The sequence below is a fragment of the Bombina bombina genome, chromosome 1, assembly GCF_027579735.1.
Source record: "Bombina bombina isolate aBomBom1 chromosome 1, aBomBom1.pri, whole genome shotgun sequence".
In the NCBI taxonomy this organism is placed as follows: Eukaryota; Metazoa; Chordata; class Amphibia; order Anura; family Bombinatoridae; genus Bombina; species Bombina bombina.
The window spans coordinates 63,255,222-63,282,109 of NC_069499.1; the positions used below are offsets into that span (position 1 = coordinate 63,255,222).

At 38.9% G+C, this 26,888-nt stretch overlaps 1 protein-coding gene across 1 annotated transcript in view; it reads right to left on the reverse strand.

The window, feature by feature from the left end:
- EXOC3L4 (exocyst complex component 3 like 4) overlaps positions 1–26,888 on the reverse strand; it is a 333,013-nt gene that overhangs the window by 247,962 nt on the left and 58,163 nt on the right. Inside the window, exon 4 of the mRNA XM_053706598.1 lies at positions 3,484–3,601. Coding sequence (XP_053562573.1) covers positions 3,484–3,601 — 118 coding nt within the window. The remainder of the gene's footprint in view (positions 1–3,483; positions 3,602–26,888) is intronic.

The window sequence follows — 26,888 nt, forward strand, 5'->3', positions numbered from 1 at the left end:
AGCCAAGAGGTGCTTACAGTCTTACGAGATCTAAAACCAGGGAAAGCAGCTGGCCCAGATGGCTTCCCAGGGGACTATTATAAATTATTCAAAACATCCCTTACACCCCACCTAGTTAAATTTTGTAACCACATTCTGCAGGGACAAGCCATCCCCCCCGACCTTCTGGACGCCAAGATTATAGTGATCCCCAAGCCAGGTAAAGATAAAATGTATTGCCATAATTACAGGCCAATCTCCCTGATAAACCAGGACTTAAAAATTCTAACAAAAATTTTAGCAAATCGTCTCAAACACATTCTCCCTAAGTTAATCCATCCTGACCAGGTGGGCTTTATAAAAAATAGAGAGGCCCCAGACAACATTAGAAGAATGATAGCCCTACTGGATTATGCACAAATAACAAAAACGCCTTCTCTGCTGCTCTCCTTAGACGCAGAGAAGGCGTTCGACAGAGTTGATTGGGGCTTTATGCAAGCAGTTTTAGAGAGAGTAGGGATAGGGGGCCCATTTCTAAAAGCAATTAGAGGCATATACTCTACCCCTACAGCGAGAGTGCGGGCCATGGGCCATCAATCAGATAAATTTGCTGTCCTTAATGGAACTAGGCAGGGGTGCCCCCTGTCCCCCCTGTTGTTCGCTTTATGCATTGAACCCCTCGCCCAACACATTAGAAACTCCCCAGATGTTGCAGGTATAACGGTCAAACAGAGGGAATATAAACTCACTCTATTTGCAGACGATATTTTGCTATCTTTATCCAAACCCCTGATCTCACTCCCAAATCTTTACAAAATTATTGATGTATATTCCAAAATATCCGGATACAAGGTAAATCTGGAGAAATGCGAGGCTATGCCTCTAGGAATCCCCGATCATACTAGAAAGCTAATCGAACTAAACTTTGAATTCAAGTGGGCCAAACACCATCTTCAATACTTGGGGATTAAGCTAACTAAAAGCTCATCTGATCTTTATCAAGCAAACTTTCCATCAATGTACAAATCTATTAAACAGGATTTGAGACAGTGGGGTAAACTAGGATTTTCTTGGGTGGGCAGGTTGTCCGCAGTCAAAATGACTGTTCTTCCTAGGATTTTATACTTATTTCGCACCCTCCCTGTCAAAATCCCCACGCCAGACTTAGAAGATCTTCAAAAATACACCAACAACTTCATAAGAGGTAACAAAAAAGCCCGAATAGCAACGAACACTCTTAATAGGCACAGAAGGTTGGGGGGGGGTTGGGGCTCCAAATTTCAAACACTATTATCAAGCGGCTAGATTGGCGCAGACAACCCTTCTTAATGAAATGGAGGAGGATATCATCTGGACAAAAATAGAAACAGACATTATGGAAATAAAACCACGAACACGGGTGCTTTGGGACCCGAAAAACTGCTCAGGAAGAAACCACTACACCCTCCCTCTATCAGACTTTATGATCAGACAGTGGTCCACACTTACTTCAACTCTTAGATTACTACCACATAATTCGACCAAAACGCCACTAAGATGTATTATTAAACCGGAACACACCTCAATTATTAAAAAATGGGAAAACAAGGGGTTATATAGGATAGCTGATCTAATGGAGGGGGGCACAATAATTACTTACACTCAGTTACAAGAAAAAATACACCCAGCCAAACTTCACTGGTTCTTCTACCTACAAATCTCATCCATCATACTACATCATACATCTGGGGACCAGAGAGGGCCTCTTACCACTTTAGAGACTATCTGTAGCTCACCAACGAGACCTAAGAAAGCAATTTCTCGTATTTATCAAGCAATCCAGGAAACTATAGGGACCACCAAATCCCCCCTTCAAGTAAAATGGGAATTAGACCTAAATAAAGAATATGACATACATTCCTGGAATGAAATTATTTACGGGGCAGGGAAGGGGCTACTAGGAGCTGACATGCTTGAAAACGTAATTAAAACCAACTTTCGTTGGTACCTTACACCACTTATTACCTCACATGCCATCAGACACGGATCCAAACTCTGCTACAGAGGCTGCGATGTGGAAGGTTCCTATAGACACATGTGGTGGGACTGCCCTCATTCACATAGAACATGGAACAGACTATCACACTTTTTGAGCTCTCTTTTAGATAGTCCAATTACACTTTCATTAGAACAAGCACTACTGCACACTAAACTTAAGGAGTTCAATAAGCACATAAACCATTTCATAAAGATAACATGTACAGCAACTAGGGTGTGTATAGCACGCCGATGGAAGGAATCTGCCCCTACATGGGGAGAGGTTATTGTTAAAATCAGACACTACTATAACATGTCAGCACAGGCTGCCATATTACAAGACACACAGGAAACCTTCCAGAAGGTTTGGTTTTACTGGATTATGCACGACACATCAAACTTCAGAATAGAGGACAAGTGAAAGGTTAACTTCAAGGAAGCGCTCCTATTAAAGCATTGAAAGGCTCCCTCAGCCCCAATAGATACTAACTTGGAACTTACAAAGTTAGGGCAGAGATCCTGGCTAAGTCCTCCCCCATCCCCTTACCCACCCTCTTTCTCTCCATTTCTACATCATCTCTTTCTCCTTCTTTACCCTACACTTTAGGCCTAACGAAAAAATGTTTACATTGTTTTTACATGATTCAGTTTAATTATATTTGTTAGGTCCATCGCCGGACTCTGTACATGCAGATGGTCGACTAATTGTAACATCGGCATTTTTCCCTTTCCTTTTCTTTTACTCATATCTTGTTATTGTCAAAAATATACTCAATAAAAATTTATTTCAACTAAAAACAGTCTGCAAAATACATTTTATTATTTATTTTGTCCCTTTTTCCTGTAATTCCATTCTGAAATTGTGAGCTATTCAGTTCCTGTTAGAAATGGAAGTGCAGAACACTGTTATATTACACACAGCCATTGGCTGCCCACTCTAGTGACCTATTTATAACTGTCCCTAATTGGCCACAGCAGAGAATGTAACCTAAGTTACAACATGGCAGTTCCCATTGTTTTATAGACACTAGAACTTTACACTTATTTTGTCAATATTTAAACAGCTCATAAAAATTTAAAAAATGCATCTACGTGTTATTCTCAGACTAATATTTTCTTTGAATGCATCATTCTATAAGGCATTTATTTAGTGTTATTTAAAAATAAACTGCTATAATTTATTAATTAAATGGGGTTCAGAGCAGCAATGCACTACTGGGACCTAGTTGGAAACATCTGGTGAGCCACTAACAAGAGGCATATGTGTGTAGCCTACCTAGCTATGATTTTCAACAAAGGATACCAAGACAATAAAGTACATTTGATAATAGAAGTGAATTGAAAAGTCTTTAAAAATTGCTGTTCTATGTGAAGTATGAATGTTTTATGTCTCTTTAAGCCATACAGAAGCGCTAGTGAATATATGTAATGATTATCTGGCACATATAGTTAGGACAAATTCAGTAAGTTAATTCACCAGATACTTACTTGCAAAGCTGTTCTATAGTCATTTTTCAGTTTTGTGTAAGATTTCTCATCTAGCAAAGAAGGTAGAGTGGCAATATTAACTTCTGGCTGGAGATCAGGATTACCCATAAAACTCTCACTAAAAAATAAAATAAGCAGCACATCGTTAAAATCTAGAGTCAATAATTGGGAACTGTTTACAAGAAGAAATGATGTAACGCAATCTGAGATTTATGAAACAGTGCACCTGTCTGTAAAAGGGATCCCGCAGAGACCAGTGAACATACATTCATAACAATTTATTATAAATAATCTACATACCAGAAATTCAGTGACGTATGAAAATTTTGTGGCTACAGGAAGTCGCAGCAATAATCCCACTACATATGATAAGTAGCGGCTGTGCTTGTTTCTGGCAGATAATGATTTCTGAACTTCAGCTAGTATAGCGCATGTGTTTTTCCAGTGATCACGATCATAAAATGTTTATTCTACTAAAATATCTTATTATACTAAAAATCGTTACATCTTAAAAACAATACAAAAATCATTATTTGCCTTGTTAATCTCTCAATTTTGTTGTGCATAGCTAACAACAAACAAAAACTAATAATGAAAATTATATAAAATTATTAAACATACTGTAAAATATATAGATATATTCTATGGAACATTTAGTATATTTTACAGTATGTTTAATAATTTTTATTCATTTTTTTAAAATCAATAACACGCCTTAAAATTACTACATTTTCATGTGCTCTAACCCAACCTCGTTAAAATTTAAAATCACGATACCCGATGCGCAAAACACATATTTTTACATTACTATGTTCTTCACATAGAAAGTAATTGTACTTTTTCTTATTAAATATATATTTCTATATATATATTTATAGCCAAAACTTCAAAAGGGGGATATGCACTCTCACCAACTTCCAACATCCGCCAGGGTGCTCTGTAGGAATAACAGTAAAGTAGATGAAAGGAAGCACATAGCCAAACTCCCCCCCACAACTTGCCTTATTTGGAGGAGCCAATCCAGGATTGAGTCTGGGACAACAAGGATAGTCAAGATCATTATGTTAGTCTAAAGTGTATTGTTTTGCAGTTGTTTTCACTTAAAACTGATAATGATAGCACGCCTTGCTTTGAAAAGTCTTTAGTGTACATCTTCAGCTCTGAGAATTAGAAAATCCACAATTTTCAGAGTAAACAAAAAATCTCAAGGTGTTTATTATCCCTTTAACATTTTTTTGCTGTTATACTATTTACAGGGCAGAAAGATGAGGAGGACTCAATGTTGATTGCCCATCACGGTTTTGTAGGTGGAGCCACAGAAGAAGAGGTGGAGCTGCAGAGTATGCTGTAGGCAGGACCGGGCATATCATGGGTAAAGTTGGGTTGAGAGCAGGGGGTGTCATGGGCAAAACCCGGGATCTCCCTAGAATCCAGGACCTTTGCCCTGACTTCCCAACCTGTGACAATTCTGCAATATCTGGGACATATGGGAGGTAGGCTATTATATCATTTACTTATTCAAGTGGTTGTAATAATTCAAATAAAAGACAAACATACTGGAATTGTTTAGAAATTAAAGCAAGTGGTAAAGAATAAGGGTTGGCGCTAACTGTAATCCTAAAAGCCTAGTTATGAAAACTACTCCTCCTTAGTAGTTTGATTAAAGTTAAATACAGAATACTGGAAATGAATAACTGGCGCTAAATGAATAGCTAGGATTACACTACCTACGGTGGAAATAGATTCAATACCTATATATTGGACGTCAGTGGTGAATAAAAACTCGTATGGCAAAAATCACATATATGTGAATTACCTATAAAAAACAAGTGCACTTGCTACTTGGTGTCAAACCTTAAAAAGCAAATAATAAAACTCTGTGGTCTAATCCGTACTATAGTGTGTACTAGAATCTAACAATAGCCTTAACTAGTATTAAAATGCAGGAAAAGGATACAGTGTGTAAAGGATACAGTGTGTAAAAATATATATCAAAATACAATGTGTAAAAAAATATATCAAAATACATCAAATTACAAATGCGGTGTATAGCGGTCTGCTAAGTGAAACAAAAATCTGTTGCAGTATATAGGATCCGGTATATGCAAATAAATCTCTCTTACTATAGTTTAAAAATCATAAATATATTTAATATTAGACATTAAACATTCGTATAAAAAAATGGCTGACTGATATATAAAACTCACACTAGGGACGTCTCCCTTGAGTGTATTAGGCAAGAAACAAGTATTGGCTCCAAATAGAATTAATATATCAACAGATGTCTGATACAACAAAGTTCCTGTATGATGGGAAAGTCACAGTTTTATAACTAGTAAGGTACCTTACTGAACTCGGAGTTACGGGAGCTGACAGCTCGACCATATATTGATTCCTAGTGCTTACTTCGGCGTCTGTGTCTTACGGGGTATTTCGCGGCTAAACAACAAACCGCCCGCTTCCGTGATGATTGGCGGTTTGGGCCACACACCCTTTCTTTGATAGGCCGGATGGATCCTCTTACTGAGTATGTGTGACGGTATCTCTGATGATAGGTGTAACCGTCCGGTCAATGTTACAACGTCCCAAGGTGCCTGTGACCCTTAGATTTGGTGGAAGTGTTCCTTAAAAACTGCACTTCATGTAGTATGAGCAGCAAAATAGGACCACTAATATTGGCGCTGATCAGATCCCTGGTCCTCAAGTGGCAGTTAGCTTTGTTCGTCCACAAGAGGGGGCTGGATCGCAGCTATTAGTGTTGTATAAGTCTCTTAGTGTCCAATAGTAAAAACAAAACACTGGAGTAAATTTCTACGCGTTTCACCCCAGGAGGGCTTTATCAAGATACTCCAGGTATATTACACACACCTTTTAAAGGTGTTCCTTAGATCTCATTGGCCAGTAAATAACCAATCTTATTGGAGCCAATAAACACCACCTCTTTTTTCTTAAAGGTGGAAATTCCTAAATCTGTACACTCACATATGTTAATGTATATAAAAAGAAAAAGAACACTAATATATTTGACTAATTGTCAGCGTTTTTTTAAAAAACTTGATAAGAATGAAAAGTTAACCTAATCTATTATTAATAAAGAACATATAAGAGAAAATATAGGAGTAAGGTGTCACCAATACCTTATTAGTTATTCATAAATTAACTTAGTGTTATAATGCCAACTTTAATATCAAATATACTGCTGACTCTGATACTTTCTTAATTGAATATGGATCTTAGTATTTATAAGTAGAACCTAAATCTAAATCTAGACATTTACATATGCTGTTTTGTATAAATAGAGAAATAACACTAATAGATTTCACTAATTATCAACATTTTTAAAACATGGTAAAAATAAAGTGTAAATCTAAGTATAGGAAATATGAGATTGTGGTGCCACCTATACCTTATGTGCTTATCGTATATTAACTTGGTGCGATGATACCAGATTCTTTCTTATTAAATAAAAACCCTAGCAGTTATAAATAGAACCAAACTAAAGTAGTGAATAAGATGTGATATAATGATGTGAAACATAAATGTTTGAAACCTAATGAACAACCATGTCTAAATGCGGATAGGACAACTCTATAATAATACATGTTTACTGATGTTTATTATGTATATTTGAATGATGTAGTGCCTGCTAGTACTATATTGACATTAATAATATCTACTTAATTTTGACTCTAATTCTTTATAATAGACAAATATATCTATATGGACTAAGTAATGTAGTATGTGAAGTCTAATAATGTGGCGGTTTGTTTAGTTCCATACAATGCACCCCAAAGTGGAAATGATAGATGGTTACAGAAAAATGGATATTTCTAATTCTGAATTAAGTCCCTGGGGTTGTAAGGTTTGTAAAGTGTATATAGTTTCAGATTCGACTCTAAGTAGTTCTGTTTCCAAAATTAAAGCAAAAAAATAATAAACCGAATTCCGATGCTGACGCACTTGCTGGAAATTGGCACACTACATATTCTCCAAAATGTTTTTCCTTTAAACAATTTGATTTTCACATCAGCTGTCTTATTCTCATTTAACAGGTTACAGAAGAAGCGACATGACTGGTTACTATGGAGACTTCAGGGTTATTTTGTGTTTATGACACAAAAGTTCTCACGGAAGGACGCTAATTCAGAACTCATTCCCTCGCTTACCTTAGAATCCGTATCACACGGCTGGGTGTACTTTCCTCTCTGCAGTGGTTCATAAGCACTGAATGCCTCATTGTTTGCAGTGCAGAATATAAATTATATGCAGACAAATGCTGAGATGTGAAAACATCTGCTAGAACATTAGACTCAAAACAGTGGAGGTTCCTCTATAGGAGCACAGGCGCACGTGAAACTTCTGAGAGAATAAAAAAAAGAAAGAAAAAGAAAACCTTTTTGGCTGAATAAATATAATTTTTCCAATAGCCCCTCTATTGGAAAAAATATATTTATTCAGCCAAAAAGGTTCCAGTTTAAAAAAAAAAAGGACCTCTACGCTTTAGTTCATCTATACTAGTAAATATATGAAAGTACAACGCAACATTTTCTTACAAAATATAATTAAACTTTTTGGGCCAAATTATGAGATACACGCTAACAGTTAAGCGCAAGTGAAAAGGGGTTTATCAGGAGTGTTTGTGCAAGTCAAATATATCGTTCATTATACAAATTGAAAGTAAACACGATCGATTGAGCGCAATTGAAGTTATCGCACGATGGGATAGCGCATCCTCAGAGCTCTGGTTAACTGTTTTGCAAAACAAAAAGTGTCACAATACACATCAATAATACATATAACAGTACAGGTACAATAATAATAACACTATCTAATAAAAAATATTAAAAAATAAATTGCATAAAAAAGCTATAAGGGCTCAAAGATATGACGTCTCAGATGTTAAAGAAAAAAAAGGCAGGCAAAGGGATTAACCATAGAGATACATACATACACATGTCTAAATATGGATATATATATATATATATATATATATATATATATATATATATATGTTTATATATGTGTAGATATGTATTTATTTATATGTGTATATATGTATTTACAGACTATATAAACATATAAATACATATATAGACATATATATAAGTGCATTGGAGCCCTTTGCAGGCAAGTAAGTGAAAACATGAAAAGCATATTTATGCAATATTCATATTTAATCAAGTGTTATACTGTGTAATTACTGTAAATACTTCACATAGCAGAATATATTCTACTAGTGTTAAAGCCTGTGTACACTGGCCCACGCAGGGTATGGCCCTCCCACTCCCTCCCCTCTCCCCTTCGCTACTGAGCCGCCCACCCGCCTCCCGCCCACACCAGCAGAAGATCGTTACACACAGTGACACACACACAGGCCCACACAGGCCGTGTTTCTGGCGAGTTTTCAGACTCGCCAGAAACACAACTTATGAAGCAGCGGTCTAAAGACCGCTGCTCCATAACCCTGTCCGCCTGCTCTGAGCAGGCGGACAGGAATTGCCGGAAATCAACCTGATCGAATACGATCGGGTTGATTGACACCTCCCTGCTGGCGGCCGATTGACCGCGAGTCAGCAGGGGGCAGCGTTGCACCAGCAGCTCCTGTGAGCTGCTGGTGCAATGTTAAATGCAAAGAGCGTATTGCTCTCCGCATTTAGCGAGGTCTTGCAGACCTGATCCACAGTGTCGGATCAGGTCCGCAAGACCTTTGATAAATTGGGGCCACAGTGTCACCGTCTGTAATGATCAGGCATATATCTGTATATATCTATACTAATACATTATCATATATATATATTTCATGAGTTAAAAAAGAGAGAGTAAATCCTGGAAGAAATACATATACCTGGATTAAAGACAGGGAATTCAGCACTCTTTTAAAAAAGTTTTATTTAGCTCATAAAAATATTTGCAAGGTGTATGCAAAATTTGAAGCTGTGGTAGCTACAAGAGAAGGTCATCTCTGGTTCCTTTTTACTAAATCTGTGATTGAGTATAGTAATAGGTAAATGCACAAAGAAAACCCAAATAGTATATATAAGCACTTTATAACAAAGGAAATTACATTGAAATTACAACATACAAACCTGACCGGTCAGGGGATAGTGTTCATGCATGAACAGAAAAAATCAACAAGTTAAATGGTTTGTTGACATGACAATTTAGCAGCAGATAAAATAACCTACTCTTAGAAACCTCTTATATCTAAACATAGCAAACATTAACATCTCAATAAACACACTTAAATGTAATTGAGGTATTTCTGTGGGGAACCTTAATCAGACTACTACAATACCCTGCTGCGTACGGCACCTTAGTATGTAAGGCTTCATGCCGGGCAGATATACAAATGGGATCTAAGTAGTTTCTGATAGTGTGCCCCAAAGTACATGTAAATATATGGTACAGATTAGGCATAGGCATATCAGTGTATATACATGTTTATGTTTAAGATATATTAATGGGGGACAGGTACCAAACTACTACACCCTGCTGCGTACGGCACCTTAATATGTAAGGCTTAATCCCGGGCAGGTATCGTGATGGGATCTAAGTAGTTTCCGATAGTGTGCCCCAAAATATGTACATATGTATTACAGTTATCAAGCAAAGCATTAAGCAATGTCAAGGTTTAAAGTAACTCAGAGAGATTAGTAAGCAGGTAATCACATTAATACTGCGGGTCGTTGTATAGAATGTTAAAGTCCCTTTTAATTAGTCATGCATGCATGGAATGTATCAGCCGTGAAGCAAGAAAAAGCATGATGCAGAGTGCAGGGTTGAGAATCAATGATGCGTGATTTTAGTATGTCTCAAGCGTTAATCAAAGATAGCAGTCTCCTTTCGTAATTAAGGACTTATAGTTTGACCCCCTCAACAGGGTAGCAGTATCCAGATCGATAATGTATATGCCTATCAATCAGGCAGTAGATGTAACAATATACGACCTGTCTCTTGAGTAATCTTCAAACTGGTACTTAGTTAGTAATCCTTAATGGCTTCCAAGGGACACCCTGACGAAGCCCGACACACCCAGCGGGTGAAACGCGCGTCGGCATTGGACAAGCCAAACCGGAACATGTGGTTTGTGTGAATGCCACTGAACAGATACGCTGCAAGCAAATGCGCTTGAAGGATTCCTAAACGGTGTCCCTTTTTCTTGCTTCACGGCTGATACATTCCATGCATGCATGACTAATTAAAAGGGACTTTAACATTCTATACAACGACCCACAGTTAGGGATGGGCGAATGTTTCGCAACATTCGAAAAACGGCACGAATTTTAACACGTTCGTTCGAATCGAATTTTGAATGTTTACATAACATTCTAACATTAGATTTTCGAATGTCCAGTTTCGAATTTTATGATTACATTCGAAAATATTCTTTTTGAAAAATTCGAATTTAGATTCTAATAGTATTTCTAATGCTTTTTCTTTGAAAATATTCGAATTATGCAATACGTGTATTCGAATTCAAAAAATTTGAATTTAGATTGTAATAGTATTTCTAATGCTTTTTCTTTAAATGTAATATTCGAATTATGCAATATTCTATATGGAAACATTCGAAATGATATATTTGTATCTATTATGTATCAATTTACTAGATTCCCGCCCTACCACATGAACTATTGAACTTCTGAATAGTATTTGTTAAATAGAATGTTAAATTCGAAATTTCGAATGTGGATATTCAATATAATTATAAACATTCGAATTCGAAAGTGACGTTTGAAAACTGTAAATAACATTCGATTTTCGAATTTTTAAGAATATTCGTTCTTATCGACATTCGGATTTAGAATTCGAATTTCGGTAATAACATTTGTTCTACATTCGAAATTCGAAAATTTACACATTCGCCCATCCCTACCCACAGTATTAATGTGATTACCTGCTTACTAATCTCGCTGAGTTACTTTAAACCTTGACATTGCTTAATGCTTTGCTTGATAACTGTAATACATATGTACATATTTTGGGGCACACTATCGGAAACTACTTAGATCCCATCACGATACCTGCCCGGCATTAAGCCTTACATATTAAGGTGCCATACGCAGCAGGGTGTGGTAGTTTGGTACCTGTCCCCCATTAATATATCTTAAACATAAACATGTATATACACTGATATGCCTATGCCTAATCTGTACCATATATTTACATGTACTTTGGGGCACACTATCAGAAACTACTTAGATCCCATTTGTATACCTGCCCGGCATTAAGCCTTACATACTAAGGTGCCGTACGCAGCAGGGTGTTGTAGTAGTCTGATTAAGGTTCCCCACAGAAATACCTCAATTACATTTAAGTGTGTTTATTGAGATGTTAATGTTTGCTATGTTTAGATATAAGAGGTTTCTAACAGTAGGTTATTTTATCTGCTGCTAAATTGTCATGTCAACAAACCATTTAACTTGTTGATTTTTTCTGAACACTATCCCCTGACCGGTCAGGTTTGTATGTTGTAATTTCAATGTAATTTCCTTCGTTATAAAGTGCTTATATATACTATTTGGGTTTTCTTTGTGCATTTACCTATTACTATACTCAATCACAGATTTAGTAAAAAGGAACCAGAGATGACCTTCTCTTGTAGCTACCATAGCTTCAAATTTTGGATACACCGTGCAAATATTTTTATGAGCTAAATAAAACTTTTTTAAAATAGTGCTGAATTCCCTGTCTTTAATCCAGGTATATGTATTTCTTCCAGGATTTATTCTCTCTTTTTTAACTCATGTATTCTATTTAAAGGGTCTGCACCACATACTTGATATAGTCATGACCAAACCAGTATTTGTTTAGGAACTGGTTGGTTGTCTTATATTAGCTCATAGCAGTTGCGTCCCCGCTGTAATTTTTCTTCAAATATATATATATATTTATATATAAAATCAATGTAAATATTTGCATAGGAAATTAGCACATCTAGGCAAGATTCCCCACTTGCTTTTTCCCAGAAATACCACATATACAATGTTACCAATGCACAAGAGAATTCTGGGTAAGATATGCAAGTTAGATATGCAAATTCTCAGTTTTTTGGCTTCAAATACTGTTTTAACACAGCGATCCTTTTAACAGGATTATTGTAGCAATCCAGAAATCACTCACTAGACAGCCTGTTTCGTTCTTTTTGGAAATCATCAGTAGAAGATAGATTTCTGGTTGCTGCATTGGTAAAGCTACTTTCAGGGTTAAATCAAAATTCATTAAAATTATGATGGAGATAAAACACTGAGATTAAAATCCTTCATGTCTCAAAATTAAATCAATGTAAATATTTGCATAGGAAATTAGCACATCTAGGCAAGATTCCCCGCTTGCTTTTTCCCAGACATACTCCATATACAATGTTACCAATGCACAAGAGAATTCTGGGTAAGATATGCAAATTAGATATGCAAATGTTGAGACATGGAGGATTTTAATCTCAGTATTTTATCTCCACCATAATTTTAATGAATATATATATATATATATATATATATATATATATATATATATATATATATATATATATATACAGGGAGTGCAGAATTATTAGGCAAGTTGTATTTTTGAGGATTAATTTTATTATTGAACAACAACCATGTTCTCAATGAACCCAAAAAACTCATTAATATCAAAGCTGAATAGTTTTGGAAGTAGTTTTTAGTTTGTTTTTAGTTATAGCTATTTTAGGGGGATATCTGTGTGTGCAGGTGACTATTACAGTGCATAATTATTAGGCAACTTAACAAAAAACAAATATATACCCATTTCAATTATTTATTTTTACCAATGAAACCAATATTACATCTCAACATTCCCAAATATACATTTCTGACATTCAAAAACAAAACAAAAACAAATCAGTGACCAATATAGCCACCTTTCTTTGCAAGGACACTCAAAAGCCTGCCATCCATGGATTCTGTCAGTGTTTTGATCTGTTCACCATCAACATTGCGTGCAGCAGCAACCACAGCCTCCCAGACACTGTTCAGAGAGGTGTACTGTTTTCCCTCCTTGTAAATCTCACATTTGATGATGGACCACAGGTTCTCAATGGGGTTCAGATCAGGTGAACAAGGAGGCCATGTCATTAGATTTTCTTCTTTTATACCCTTTCTTGCCAGCCACGCTGTGGAGTACTTGGACGCGTGTGATGGAGCATTGTCCTGCATGAAAATCATGTTTTTCTTGAAGGATGCAGACTTCTTCCTGTACCACTGCTTGAAGAAGGTGTCTTCCAGAAACTGGCAGTAGGACTGGGAGTTGAGCTTGACTCCATCCTCAACCCGAAAAGGCCCCACAAGCTCATCTTTGATGATACCAGCCCAAACCAGTACTCCACCTCCACCTTGCTGGCGTCTGAGTCGGACTGGAGCTCTCTGCCCTTTACCAATCCAGCCATGGGCCCATCCATCTGGCCCATCAAGACTCACTCTCATTTCATCAGTCCATAAAACCTTAGAAAAATCAGTCTTGAGATATTTCTTGGCCCAGTCTTGACGTTTCAGCTTGTGTGTCTTGTTCAGTGGTGGTCGTCTTTCAGCCTTTCTTACCTTGGCCATGTCTCTGAGTATTGCACACCTTGTGCTTTTGGGCACTCCAGTGATGTTGCAGCTCTGAAATATGGCCAAACTGGTGGCAAGTGGCATCTTGGCAGCTGCACGCTTGACTTTTCTCAGTTCATGGGCAGTTATTTTGCGCCTTGGTTTTTCCACACGCTTCTTGCGACCCTGTTGACTATTTTGAATGAAACGCTTGATTGTTCGATGATCACGCTTCAGAAGCTTTGCAATTTTAAGAGTGCTGCATCCCTCTGCAAGATATCTCACTATTTTTGACTTTTCTGAGCCTGTCAAGTCCTTCTTTTGACCCATTTTGCTAAAGGAAAGGAAGTTGCCTAATAATTATGCACACCTGATATAGGGTGTTGATGTCATTAGACCACACCCCTTCTCATTACAGAGATGCACATCACCTAATATGCTTAATTGGTAGTAGGCTTTCGAGCCTATACAGCTTGGAGTAAGACAACATGCATAAAGAGGATGATGTGGTCAAAATACTAATTTGCCTAATAATTCTGCACTCCCTGTATATATATATATACTGTATATAGAAATAAATTGTACCAAAATTCTATCAGATATATGTAGAAATCTGTATTTATGAATAAATAGAATATATGACCCCATACTAGGCACTTACGTTCCGCTTAAATAAATGCATGACACAAGAGGGTGGGGTTATAAAGGCTGCAGCTTGTTTTATTGAACACCATAAATAATATCAATAACATTACCAAATAGTCAGTTAATCATATCCATAAAACCCCGGGGTGCTTGCCCATCCACAACACGTGCCATTCCTACCACTAAGAAGGGCACGCCCCATTGTATAAAATTCTCCCCTGCCAATCAAACAGGAGGTACCAACAATCCACTCTGATCAAAACCACCACAAAATAGGCAAACACCCCCCGCCACAGCTCGACACCACGTCGAGCACTGCCACCACCACCAACAGCCTTATAACCCCACTATGAGATGAAAGCTGTCCAACAACAATCACCAGGGTACCTCCTCAAGGAGGAAAATGAACCACCGAAACCACCAATACCCAATTGGAACTTAACCTCCAATATAATGAGCCACATAAACCACTATTTTCAAAAAACAATAATCGCAAGACCCAAAATAATCTGTCTCATATGAAAACAACACTCAAACCAAACACAATTGAAAAAGGGGAATGCATTTCCCAGAAATGTTAATCAAACCAGAGTTGTCAAAGGCTTAAGCTGTTGCTCTAACCGTTATACCAATTCAGAGCACCATCACACAACAAATTTACAAAACCAAACACCACCCGAAATGAAACATACCATTTACTACCACAAGAAACCAACTCAACCAAAGATTTTTTTTTTTATTTTTTTTTACTAATAGCCTGAAACAACCTAAAACCACTTACATAAGAACCAACCAACATGACTATGAAATTGAAACCCATCCAACTTATCAAAACATAACAACAAGGCAAAATCTCCAAATACAACCAAACGCCAAACTGCCACTGCTACAGGCCTACTCTTAAAGGGGAAGACCACTTAAACATTGTCCTTCCCCTTTACCTGTTCTAACTGATCCACCTTACCCGCTGGAGTATAGCAACTTGTTCACAAGTATTTCCATTAACCTTATATTGGCACTTTAATTAGTTTATTTGCCTGGTCTCCCTTTCCACCCTGAAAGTTCTTGGCCTCGAGGCCAAGCCGTGTTAACACCGCCAGCAGAAGAAATACACTCCCAGTGGGCAGGGCCGCCACTAGAAATTTTGGGGCCCCTGACTTAACCATTGATCAGCCCCCCCCCTCCTTTGACATGTGCAATTTTTGAGTGTCTATTTAAACTTGGAAATGTTGTAAAGGTAGTAACATACACTGAAACACACACACACACACACACACTCACACATAAGAATTCACATATAGACACTCTAGCAAACACGCAAAGAAACTCAGACACAGACACCCAAACAGACACTCAGCACTTGTTTACATTGGCCTGACAAGTAATGAGGTAAACTACAGTTTTGTAAAAAAAGGAGATTTAGAAAACAAAATATGGAGTTCTGATTATATTTTTGTAAAGGAAGATGCCAACTAAATGATGACAACAACATCATGCAGTGGCTGAAAGGAAGGGCCCTGAACTGCCTAAACAATAATTTAAAGGTTAAATGGTAGATTGGTGACTTACGGAAAGGTCTCATTAGTCTCAAAGTCTGTAGAAAGATGTGACTAATCAGTAGTAAGGTCAAAATGTCCTAAAAAGGAACAGACAATGGACACACACACACAAACTCAAACTTGCACATACACCCAAGGAAACACCAACAGAGACAGCCTCAGAAAACACACAAAGACATACACACACACAAAGAGACACCCACAGAAAACACAGAAAGACATACATACACACCCTCACTGAGACATCCACAGAAAACACACAAAGACATACACACACCCTCACAGAGACATCCACAGAAAACACAGACATACATACACACACACACACCCTCACAGAAACATCCACAGAAAACACAGACATACACACCCACCCTCACATAGGCATCCAGAGAAAATTCACAAAGACAAACACACGCCCACCCTCACAGAGACACCCATAGAAAAAGCTCAAATACATATGCACACACCCTCACAGACATCCACAAAAAATGCACAAAGACATACACACCCACCCTCACAGAGATGCCAACAGAAAAAAAATACATACACACTCATAGAGACACAAACCAAAGCACAATGACATAAACACAGACACCCAAAGAAACACTCACAGGAGGAAACATTTATACATGCATGATAAAAAAAATGCAGAAATTAAGAGATCACTTTTAAAGAATCATATTTGTAAATGTGCAAACAAAAATAATTCTGTGAATTCAAAATTGTACATTAATGATCTGGGTAGATGGCTAGATGAAGAAAAGTACTTTTAAAAGGTTGACATATGTTTGTTTGATATTTTCCCCATTTTCCCCAACCAAGAGCACCACTTCAAATATAGTGTACAAAGGTTCCCATCTGTCAGCTGTACTTGTGGATTTTGAAAATGCTGTACTCTATATGGTCTTGGTGGAACCATAAGCTGTGGTACTCATACCATTAGATCTGGTTAAATGAAGGATTTAAGCTTGTTGGTATGTATTTCAAAATTAAGTCAGCTGTAGAGTAAACTGAACAGTTTTAAGTTAACCTGTCTCATTGCCAACACTGAGCAATCTTAGTCTGAGAGTATAACATGTTATGCAGATGTAAAAATCTTAGATAAAATGCCTCTTTGTATCTGGAAAGTCCTTGCATAAAGGGGCAGTAAACTGGAATGTAATATATCATTTGAGGAGGAAACATTTCTGCATGGTTTTAAATATAGAATTTCTACAGCATTGTCAAATAATCATAAATACACTGCTGCTAAAAAAATGTGTTTGTATGGACCCCTGGCCCCACCATACAACTACTACCACACTGAAGTTACAATCTTAAATTGCACAAAGAAATAAAAAACATTTGCTAAGTAATTCATACCTCCTCTGCAAATGAAAGTAATCTGCCGTCTGACTCAGGCACACACTCTACAAAGTGCCAAGTCTGTCCCACACTGTGCATAGTGGTTTAGTGCACACTCAGAATTCCTTTCAAATGCTAATACTTTACTCCTTGTAATAACATTTCCCATGCTCAATTAGCACTCTGCTGTAGTACCCACTGGTGGCTGCCAAAATGTTAAAAAATAAAAATATTTTTTTTTTGTTCTTGCCTCATGGGGCCCCCCTAGCTCATTGGGCCCCTGACAGGAGTCACCCCTGTCACCCCCTGATGGCGGCCCTGCCAGTGGGTTATAGCAGAGATAAGGAATAAAATGTTAATATTCCAATGGTCTGTTCAAGAAATGGTGCATGGTTTGCAGGCAGATATAAGATAATGTGTTTACACTATGTGATAAAGTAAAGAAATTTGATTATGCCTACAAGCGCTACCCACTTTATTTAGGATGTACAACCACCTATTCCCCTACCATAAAGAACCTGAAAATTTGAAATATTAAAGAAAAGAAATATTTATTTGATACCTCATCCGCTATAATCCACCAATTGGAAAAATAAGACACCTTCAAATGGAAAATACCCACCCTCCATATTAACAGAGCTGTGAGAGAAATTACATAAAGTTAAAGAAGGCCTGAAACAAGTTGGGATAGAGACAGGATAATATAATATGTACGTAAACTACCCCCCCCCCCCCAAACCATTGGAGGACTCAACATCAACTGGATATCAACCGGACGTCCGACAGGCAAAACAAAAGCTAATCAAAGGAATACCTCCCATACAAGCAAAGGGAATCAACTCAACATCAAAAGCGAAGAGAAACAAGACACACCACAAGGAGCCTTGGACATCTACCAATACCATGACAAAGATGCAAACACATAAGAACATATATATACCCCCTTTCCCGCAGCAACACACATATACATATATATACATCCACAGACCACATACCTATACCAACATATATACACACAATACATGTAAAAACACATACACGAACCCATACACAAACAACATCGATAAGCAAGAGCTTTCCACAGTTAATTTTTTTTTAAAAAGAAAAAGAAACCAGGAACTGAGGGGGGGGGGACATCCGAAAGGAACCTGTCCCCCTACAAAATTGTTACCCAAACCCTCCTCTGAAGAGGATTGAATAATCATACACAACCAAATAGGGGCTTAATTTTTCTTTTCTTTTTAATATTAATTAGTTGTATTACCATGGGACAGACTCCGCCATGAGAAACTCCACCATAAGAGCCCCCGCCGAAGAATAAAAGAACCAAATGCCTATTCCTGCAGACAAACCACAATGTCACCCGGCCCCAACTCAACCCCCTGACTGCAAAGCAAAACAACCAGAACAGAAACATGGCCAACATGCATGCCACCGGATATATATACCCACACATTCAACAATATGCAAATACCCACTCCCATCATAGGGCGACATACATGACACAAAAGAAAAAACACACTCCCTCCTTCCTATGTGCTAAGAATACCTACACCCACAAAGAACACAGGCCAACATATACATGAGACCTATAACTCTTTCCCTTGCATTAACCCTTTAAGGACACAGCTTTCAGTTTGCTCAATTGTTTTATGACGGAAAAATTCCGTCATATGTCCTTAAGAGGTTAAAGATAAGGAACTATGCCACTAGCTACCTTCCCATGAACACAACAACAAACACCTATTACACCCAAGCCACCAGTCCACTTAAAGGGACCAAACTTCCCTTTTCTAATTATTATTTTATTTTTATTTTTTGGGGGGAGGGCCACACAACAGCTTCGCAAGAATGATATAACCTAGCACAAAACCCAGGAGAGCAACACATGTCCTAGCAAACTTTTACCCAGGCAACTAAAATCCAGTCTTAAACAGAATGCTCCCAACAACATTCCAACAAAAAAATCCTGGGAATATCCCTTCACCAAACTCACTTGATTCATCTAACAACCACCCCCAACCCAGCTCTGCCAAATAGCCCACAATAAGGGCCCCCTGTATAACCCCAGTCTCACCACCATCCGCCACGTGCTGCTCAGGGTGACCTTTCAACTCTTCAAACCTTCTGCACTGTTCAATTGCCATCTGTAAAACACTGCCTGATGCCTATTAACCTCCTACGTGGTAGCTGGGACTTTTTACCTGGTCACCAGCCGTATAGCTCCAGGACAGCTGCCCATGGCTCCCCCAATTTGCCAGTACTCTCTCCTGCACTCACCCACAAAGTAATAACGCCCCCTGCTCCCTACCCGGACCCCTTAAATCTCCCGTACCTTTACCTCTCTATTATACCCTGCCAGTACCCTTAACCTGTTAAATCTGATCTTGCCTGACAAACCTCTGCTCTGCCCTCCAATGCTCCTAAACCCAGAAAAAATTCCCACCACATGTCTCCCGCCCCCCCACCTAAATACCTGGACAGAACCCCCAAAGAGGAGCATCCCCAATTAAAGCCCTGGGGGCAACAACCCTTTCCTCAAGAACAGCATGTAACTATAAGCAGACAGCTCTTCCCAAACCCCCCTTAAGGGCTTCCAAATGCAGCTCCCATTCCCCCTCTATGGTACACCCCTCCGAGCCTACCTCCTACCTACTCCTAGCCTGTCTCCCTACCTTCTAGCAGCCTGCTCCCCAAGCCCTAATCAACCCGTACACCCCTTCGCTCCCACCACCAGCAACCCCACTAACTAGCTCATTACTGGACTCCAGGGTTAAACACTGTGGCTGCCCACTCCAAGCCCCCCCCCCCCCCCCGCTAAAACAACATCTTACCGCAACTACCCGCTAATAACCGTCTGGGCCCATATCACCGTGGCCCTTCCCTAATCCAACCCAATCCCTCAAGGGGAAGCCCCGAATTCCCTCACCTTTACCACCTTTGAATCCAGCTCCCACCTGTCAGGCCTGCAGCTCCCATGCACCCACACCGCCATCATTCCTGTCATCCGGTCCCTGCCGATAGGCCCCTGACCTACTCTCCCCAGGTCTGGCTAATGCCCACAGGAAAAATCATGACAAGCCCAATCTATCCGTCACTGCTCCTGAAAACTGCAGGGGGAGGCAGTATCCAACCTCAAATGCTCCCCATCCCCAGCTCCCCAAGCCATGCCTATCAGCTCATGCCTCATGAGGTACCCAGGATCACATGTATCATGAACCACCTAGTCACCCATTCAGGGCCGATAGGCCCATGCTGCGTCCTCACCATGTCCAGCTCCCAAAAGCAGCACCCGTCCACTAGCCAGGCCTGCCTGATACTGCTTCAAACAAAATGTGGCCAACCTCTTAACGGCCTCCATACCTTTACAGGCCCTTGCTGTGTCCTATTCCTGCAGAGAACTCGCAAGATCACACCACAGCCGGTCATACCTGCCTTTAACTGCTCCGGAACCGCTACATACCATCCGCTGGCCTCCACACACCTCCCACTACTTATGCGCATCTGCTGCAAGCTTGTAGTTTCTTTTCCGTCCGGACACTTCCTCGGCTGACATCAACTCTCCTGATGCCTCCTGGTGGAAATCCATCAGCTCTCATCTCCGCCGTGATACCGCTCCTGCCACCAACTGTCACCAAAGCAGGTAGAGGTCCCCTGCCATACCCTGCTCCTGACAAATCAGCTGTGCGAGGAGAAACCGCAGCTTCTCCTCGCACGTTCTGGTCCCCATACGATGCTCCCGGTCATCCTCCTGGTCTGCTCTGAACCATCCAAGAAAACAGCTCCTGGAAAACAGCCACAGTAAGCCAGGTAAAAGCCACTTACCATTCAACGGGTCCCGCAATTCCGCAGGAAAGCAGCAGCTTCTCCTTGCACGGTCTGCTCCTGAACTGCCTCACTTCCGCTACATCCCACCGCCTACTCTCATGAGACCCAACCTACTGGCCCCCATATGACCCCTTCACTTGGCCTCTATGGGGGTCACAGAACCCTTTCCTTAATTCTCTCCTTCAGGGTTCTTCTTTCTGCTATGTTAAGAACATTGGAATGTGAAATATTAATATTTTCATGTCGAGTTAGCGCACATGAGAATATGCGATCTGGTTTTGCGCGTGAGTAGGGTGTTTCTTTCAACCTTTTTTGTGATATTTTAAGTTCGGCTTTTTGCACGCATCGGGTTAACGCACAAGCAAAAAAATTATTTCTAGCAAAGTTAGTGCGATAGCCAGAGTGTTAAATAGCGCTCCACTTGTAATCTGGCCCTTTTTTGGGTTAATGTCCCATTATAGCTTTTCATATTAGTTGGTATTCATTCCACTCACTCACTAGCGTATAAACTTTACTTGAATGGTTTTACAATAACTTTCCAGCCATTGACTATTGTTAAAATATATTCAGATATTCTGCAATATTATACATTTCCTGTTGAGGCTGAATGCTTCCTGATTTTATATATAAATGTATTTCATGTCTATTACACAATAGCTAGTGACATAAAACGTCTTACAATAAAGCACAATTTTGAAAAAAACTGAAAAACAAGCTAATTGTTGAAAAGATTTGCTTTATTTGTGAAACAAGACACTGTGAGGGAACAATTAGTCACAGCACGTAGGAACTGCAGTTATGTTTTTTACACATTTGTATTATTTGATTGTATCATAAACAAGCAAAGAAATTGTAAATTTTTACTTCAAGGATTCATTACATATTATGCCAAATAAAATGGAATTTGTCTCATTTTATATGAGATTTCTGACAAATACATTTTTTCTCATGCCCACTCTCCTCCTGAGAACTTGTCATGTAGTACAGAATATTCAATTTAAAGAAATTTGTGAGACAAAATATAAACCAGCTCATGTACACTTGTGCTATTTTGATTTATGATTTAAAGGGACAAGGCACATGGGAATGGGAATCAAAATTATAGGGACAGTCAAACCTCTCCTCAGGCCTCCCCAACAGGCCAGGTTTTCAGGATTACCTTTGGTGAGAGCAGGTAAAATAACCATGTTTATTAATCAGATGATTATTTCACCTGTGCTCCAGTTCAGATATCCACAAAATGTGAGGACAGGTTTGAAAATCAGTGGTCTTGACCATGTGATTTAAAATACATTTCAAAGTAACTTGTATTTGCTTTGTTCTCTTGCTGTCTTTTGTTGAAGTGTAAACCTAGGTGGGCTTTAGGAGCTCAGGAGCATGCACGTGTCTTTACCACTCTATGGCAGCAGTGTTTGCAAGTTTTTTATAACATTTCTAAAATAAATGTTGCAAATTTTGCTGCCATAGAATTTATTGACACGTGCACTCTCTGGATTGGCCTACCAGGATACCAGGAGATTTCCCGGTGGGCTGCAGCAGTTGGGGCTTGAAAGCTACAATTTAAAGGGATGATTAATGGATGCAATTGGGTTGTAGGGTGCCTATATAACAACAATCTGGCAGTTTTTAATAATTACTAATATAATTCTGAAAAAGAATATTGGGGGAAGGAGTATCCCAGTAATCCTCTTTGAGAAAAATGGGGCAAGCACATTGTAATGACTGGAGGGCTGGTCTCCAAATTTTCCAGGGCTACTTTTTTTCCCCAGTCCAGCCCTGTTTCTTAGGTTCACTCTTCAACAAAGTATACCAAAAGAACAAAGCAAATTTGATAATAGAAGCAAATTGGAAATGTTTTATCAAAATTGTATGTCCTATCTTGGGCAAGACATTTTAATTGTGAATTTAAATGTCTAAGATTCAGATAAAGTGCACAATTAAAAAAAATCCAGCCTCTGTTATCAAGAATATCACTTTCTCTTGGTATCCTTTGTTGAAACTTGGATGAGTTGAATGAAAAGGGCAGGGTCATAAACAGGTGTGGTCAGTGTGGTTACCTCTAGATTAGGTGTCCATATAACTATATATATATATACACACATATACTGTATATAGCGTGCAAACGCCACCAGAAATAAACTTTAAACACGCATGGATTAGCGTTTGTATATATAAGCGCTAACATCTCCCTATATACTTCAATGTAGAGCACACACTTAAAATAATAATCTCTCTCTCTCTCTCTCTCTCTCTCTCACAGAGAGAGAGTTAATTGCATATGGAGCCAGACGGTTTAAAGGGACAGTCTAGTCCAAAATAAACTTGCATGTTTCAGATAGAGAATGTAATTTTTTTTTTGTTTAAATGTTTTTTATTGGATTTTTCAAATATAAAGTAATCATTTCACACTGAAAAAATTGGCCTCAAAGACCTCAGAAGTTACATCATAAAAGAAACTTGTCACTTGAGGCCATTGGTTAACATGGGGGAAGGGAATGTTCAAATCAGCGATTGCACATCTCAAGGGTTAAAATATTCTAAATTGAACAGTATATGTTTCAGACTGCATAACAGATATAGCTGCCATTAGGACAGTATGAATGTGTGACAGAACACAACAGAATCAACTATTACTCAGAACAGGTCACACATTACTATGCACGGTATCTCAAACAAATATTTTCCAAAATGTAAGAAATATGGAAATGTACCCGATTGTTTTAGGCTAAATGGTATAGATTGCAGTTACTTAGCATATATAACGGCCAATATATAGAAAAAGAACAGGACATGTAGCCAACATCTACTTTCAATCTAAACATGTTATATACCATTATATCTCAGGGCTTTAAACATATATTTATAAAACATATACAGTAACTGAGTGAACATAGGGGAGAATTGCGGTATGTTACGAGGAAAACCGCCAAAGTGACTACTGGGGAGAACCCCAGAGCACTATAGGATACTCACATATGTCAGAGTAGAACACATGCGGGGGGGTAGGAGACCAATAATATAGAGAGAAAAAACAAAAGGACGCAGGCTCTTATAAAGCCCATTAGCTAGAGGAACACCACAAGCCTATTGCATTATGATTATTTAATCATTGGAGAGTAATGGGCAATAAACAGAGAAGACAGTATCTCCGAATACAATTTAAAGTTATCTCTCGGGGCTGGTGTAAAATTTTAGATATAGTACATATTAATTAACTATTAAACCCACAGACTCCAACTGCATGTAGTGAGATAATGCTAATTACAGGTAGAGGGCAGTTCAGTGCAATTTCTACATGCACTTTAGAACTATGATAAAGGTGGAGCCAATTAGCAAGTAAACCATATAAGGGGTAACAACAGTTATGGTGGCTCCAAGCGAAGTGTAATTGTAATAAAACTATAATATTAGAAGATTATTTTCCACTTTTTTGTATATGTTTATGTTTTAACTTCGCCACCTGGGTACGGGCCCTATACCCAGCGGCGGGCCTACCCCATATGTAAAGGAGTAGCTCCTATCAGTGAAATGCTATATATGGCAAGTTTAGTCAATTTAATAATGAGAATTAACATGTGATATAGGCACTAGGATATTCTCTTTACTATATCTAACAGTGTAATAGTTTAATGTCTGAAAGTCGTAGGGTCAGCCTCTCTACTAAAAGATAAAGATAGTACATTAAAGATTTATACTAGGCTGTTGGGAGACTGGGGTGGTTGAATGTTAGTTAGTATTTCTCATAAGATGACCAAGACTAAGGCTAGTAAAAAGTTTGATAGGCCATAATATATCAAATTAAAACTTAAAGGTAGGTCATAATGTGAGCTCTATCTAAAATTCAGAACATATTCATATAAATCTACTAATAGAATTCTCTTCTATTTTATGTTAAACAACCCTGCAATGTGGGAAAGGATCTTATGTCTTACAACAAGGCAAAAGAAAACATTAAGTATAAGGCACATATAAAATATAATACTATCTCGCTATTCAACAGGCACACCACAGCAAGTTGCATCAGTATAGTATACCTTAATCTGCCAAATGTAGTAAATAAACATAATTGACCAACACATGAACATAGCAAGGGATATAGGAATGTTTCTGTACGCAGTATATTATAGAGAGTAAGTACCAGGTTAAAACTGATGCTCCTAATGACAGCAGTACACCCTTATAGAGCTTAGAAATATATGGAGCACTTATGGAATTATATGGGGTGACTGCGAAATTATTCTGGGTAAAACATATAGCAACCGCTACTGCAAATTCAAACAACACTGGAACACTTTTAAACAAGAAGTCATGACATAAAATAAGCACAGGGAACATATTACATCTTTGCACCACTTTAAACTATATTGCAGAACAATAAGTCTTTGCGATAGTAAAAGAGAATGTCAGCAATGTCCCAGCATAGTGAAGGGGTTATTGATGTTAGAGAGCACTGAATGATAGGAATAGCAACATTAGGTAGTCTTAATATATAGGACAAAGGTCCTGCGTTATATAGTGCTTCTTAGTATCCCTCACATTGTCCTGTCAGTCCCAGTGACCAGAGGTGTTTCTTTTGCTGGGGACACTGCATCGATGGTCAAATTAGCCAATGCCTCTCCTCCGGTTCAGTGAGTTACTGGCCAGCCTAAAAGGTAGCTCCATATCGTATTTCTTGGGGAAAATGGCCACCCAACTCTTGCACTGCTTACGGTAGGGTCCAAAGCAGGAGGCTGCAAACAAAGTCACAGTGTATGTCCACGATCCATGACCCCGTGCTAGTTTGACGGACCTCAAAGACAGAGCAATTGGTGACATGGAGGTACGCAGCTCCCCTCGCTCATGTAGTGAAGAATAGCTCAGAGTTGTTAGAGCTGTCGTAGGATCCGTGTGTGGGGCAGTGAGAGAGTGAACCGGCTGGTATGGTGTTTCAGTCACCGCTTCATGTGTAGAGAGAGTCACTGCCGCTGCGCTCCTCAGGAGATGACCACCTGCATGTAGTGCCACTGCCCGCGAGACCATAGGAGGTAACACACTCTCCTTGATGAGCTCCAGCTTACAGTCCGCTATGTCAACATTATCTGCAATCACTGCGTAGGCCATATTATCTGCCTTTGCCCCCCTTACACCAACTTCTCTTGTAAGCTCAGTGCCATGTACAAGGTTCGGGTGAACGAGGTTGAGCTGCGCCTTTTCTGCAAATTTGCCAAGTAGCATCCATACCTGTGTATAGAAATCCTCCATGTCTAGTTGTATAGTCTCGTGGTCTTCCTGCACCAAGCCGCGATTGTGAGGCCGACAGCCCCTGTTACCTCGTGGTCACCGCGAGTGCCTGTGGTCCAAATAAATGCAGTGTTGTGCGCTTAAAATATTATCGGATCAATCTCCACTATGACTGCTCATCCCAGAAATAGTTATGGGTCAGAGACTGTACTAAAATGTATGCTTTAGATCTCCAAATCTAAAAGATCCTCAGGAGCCC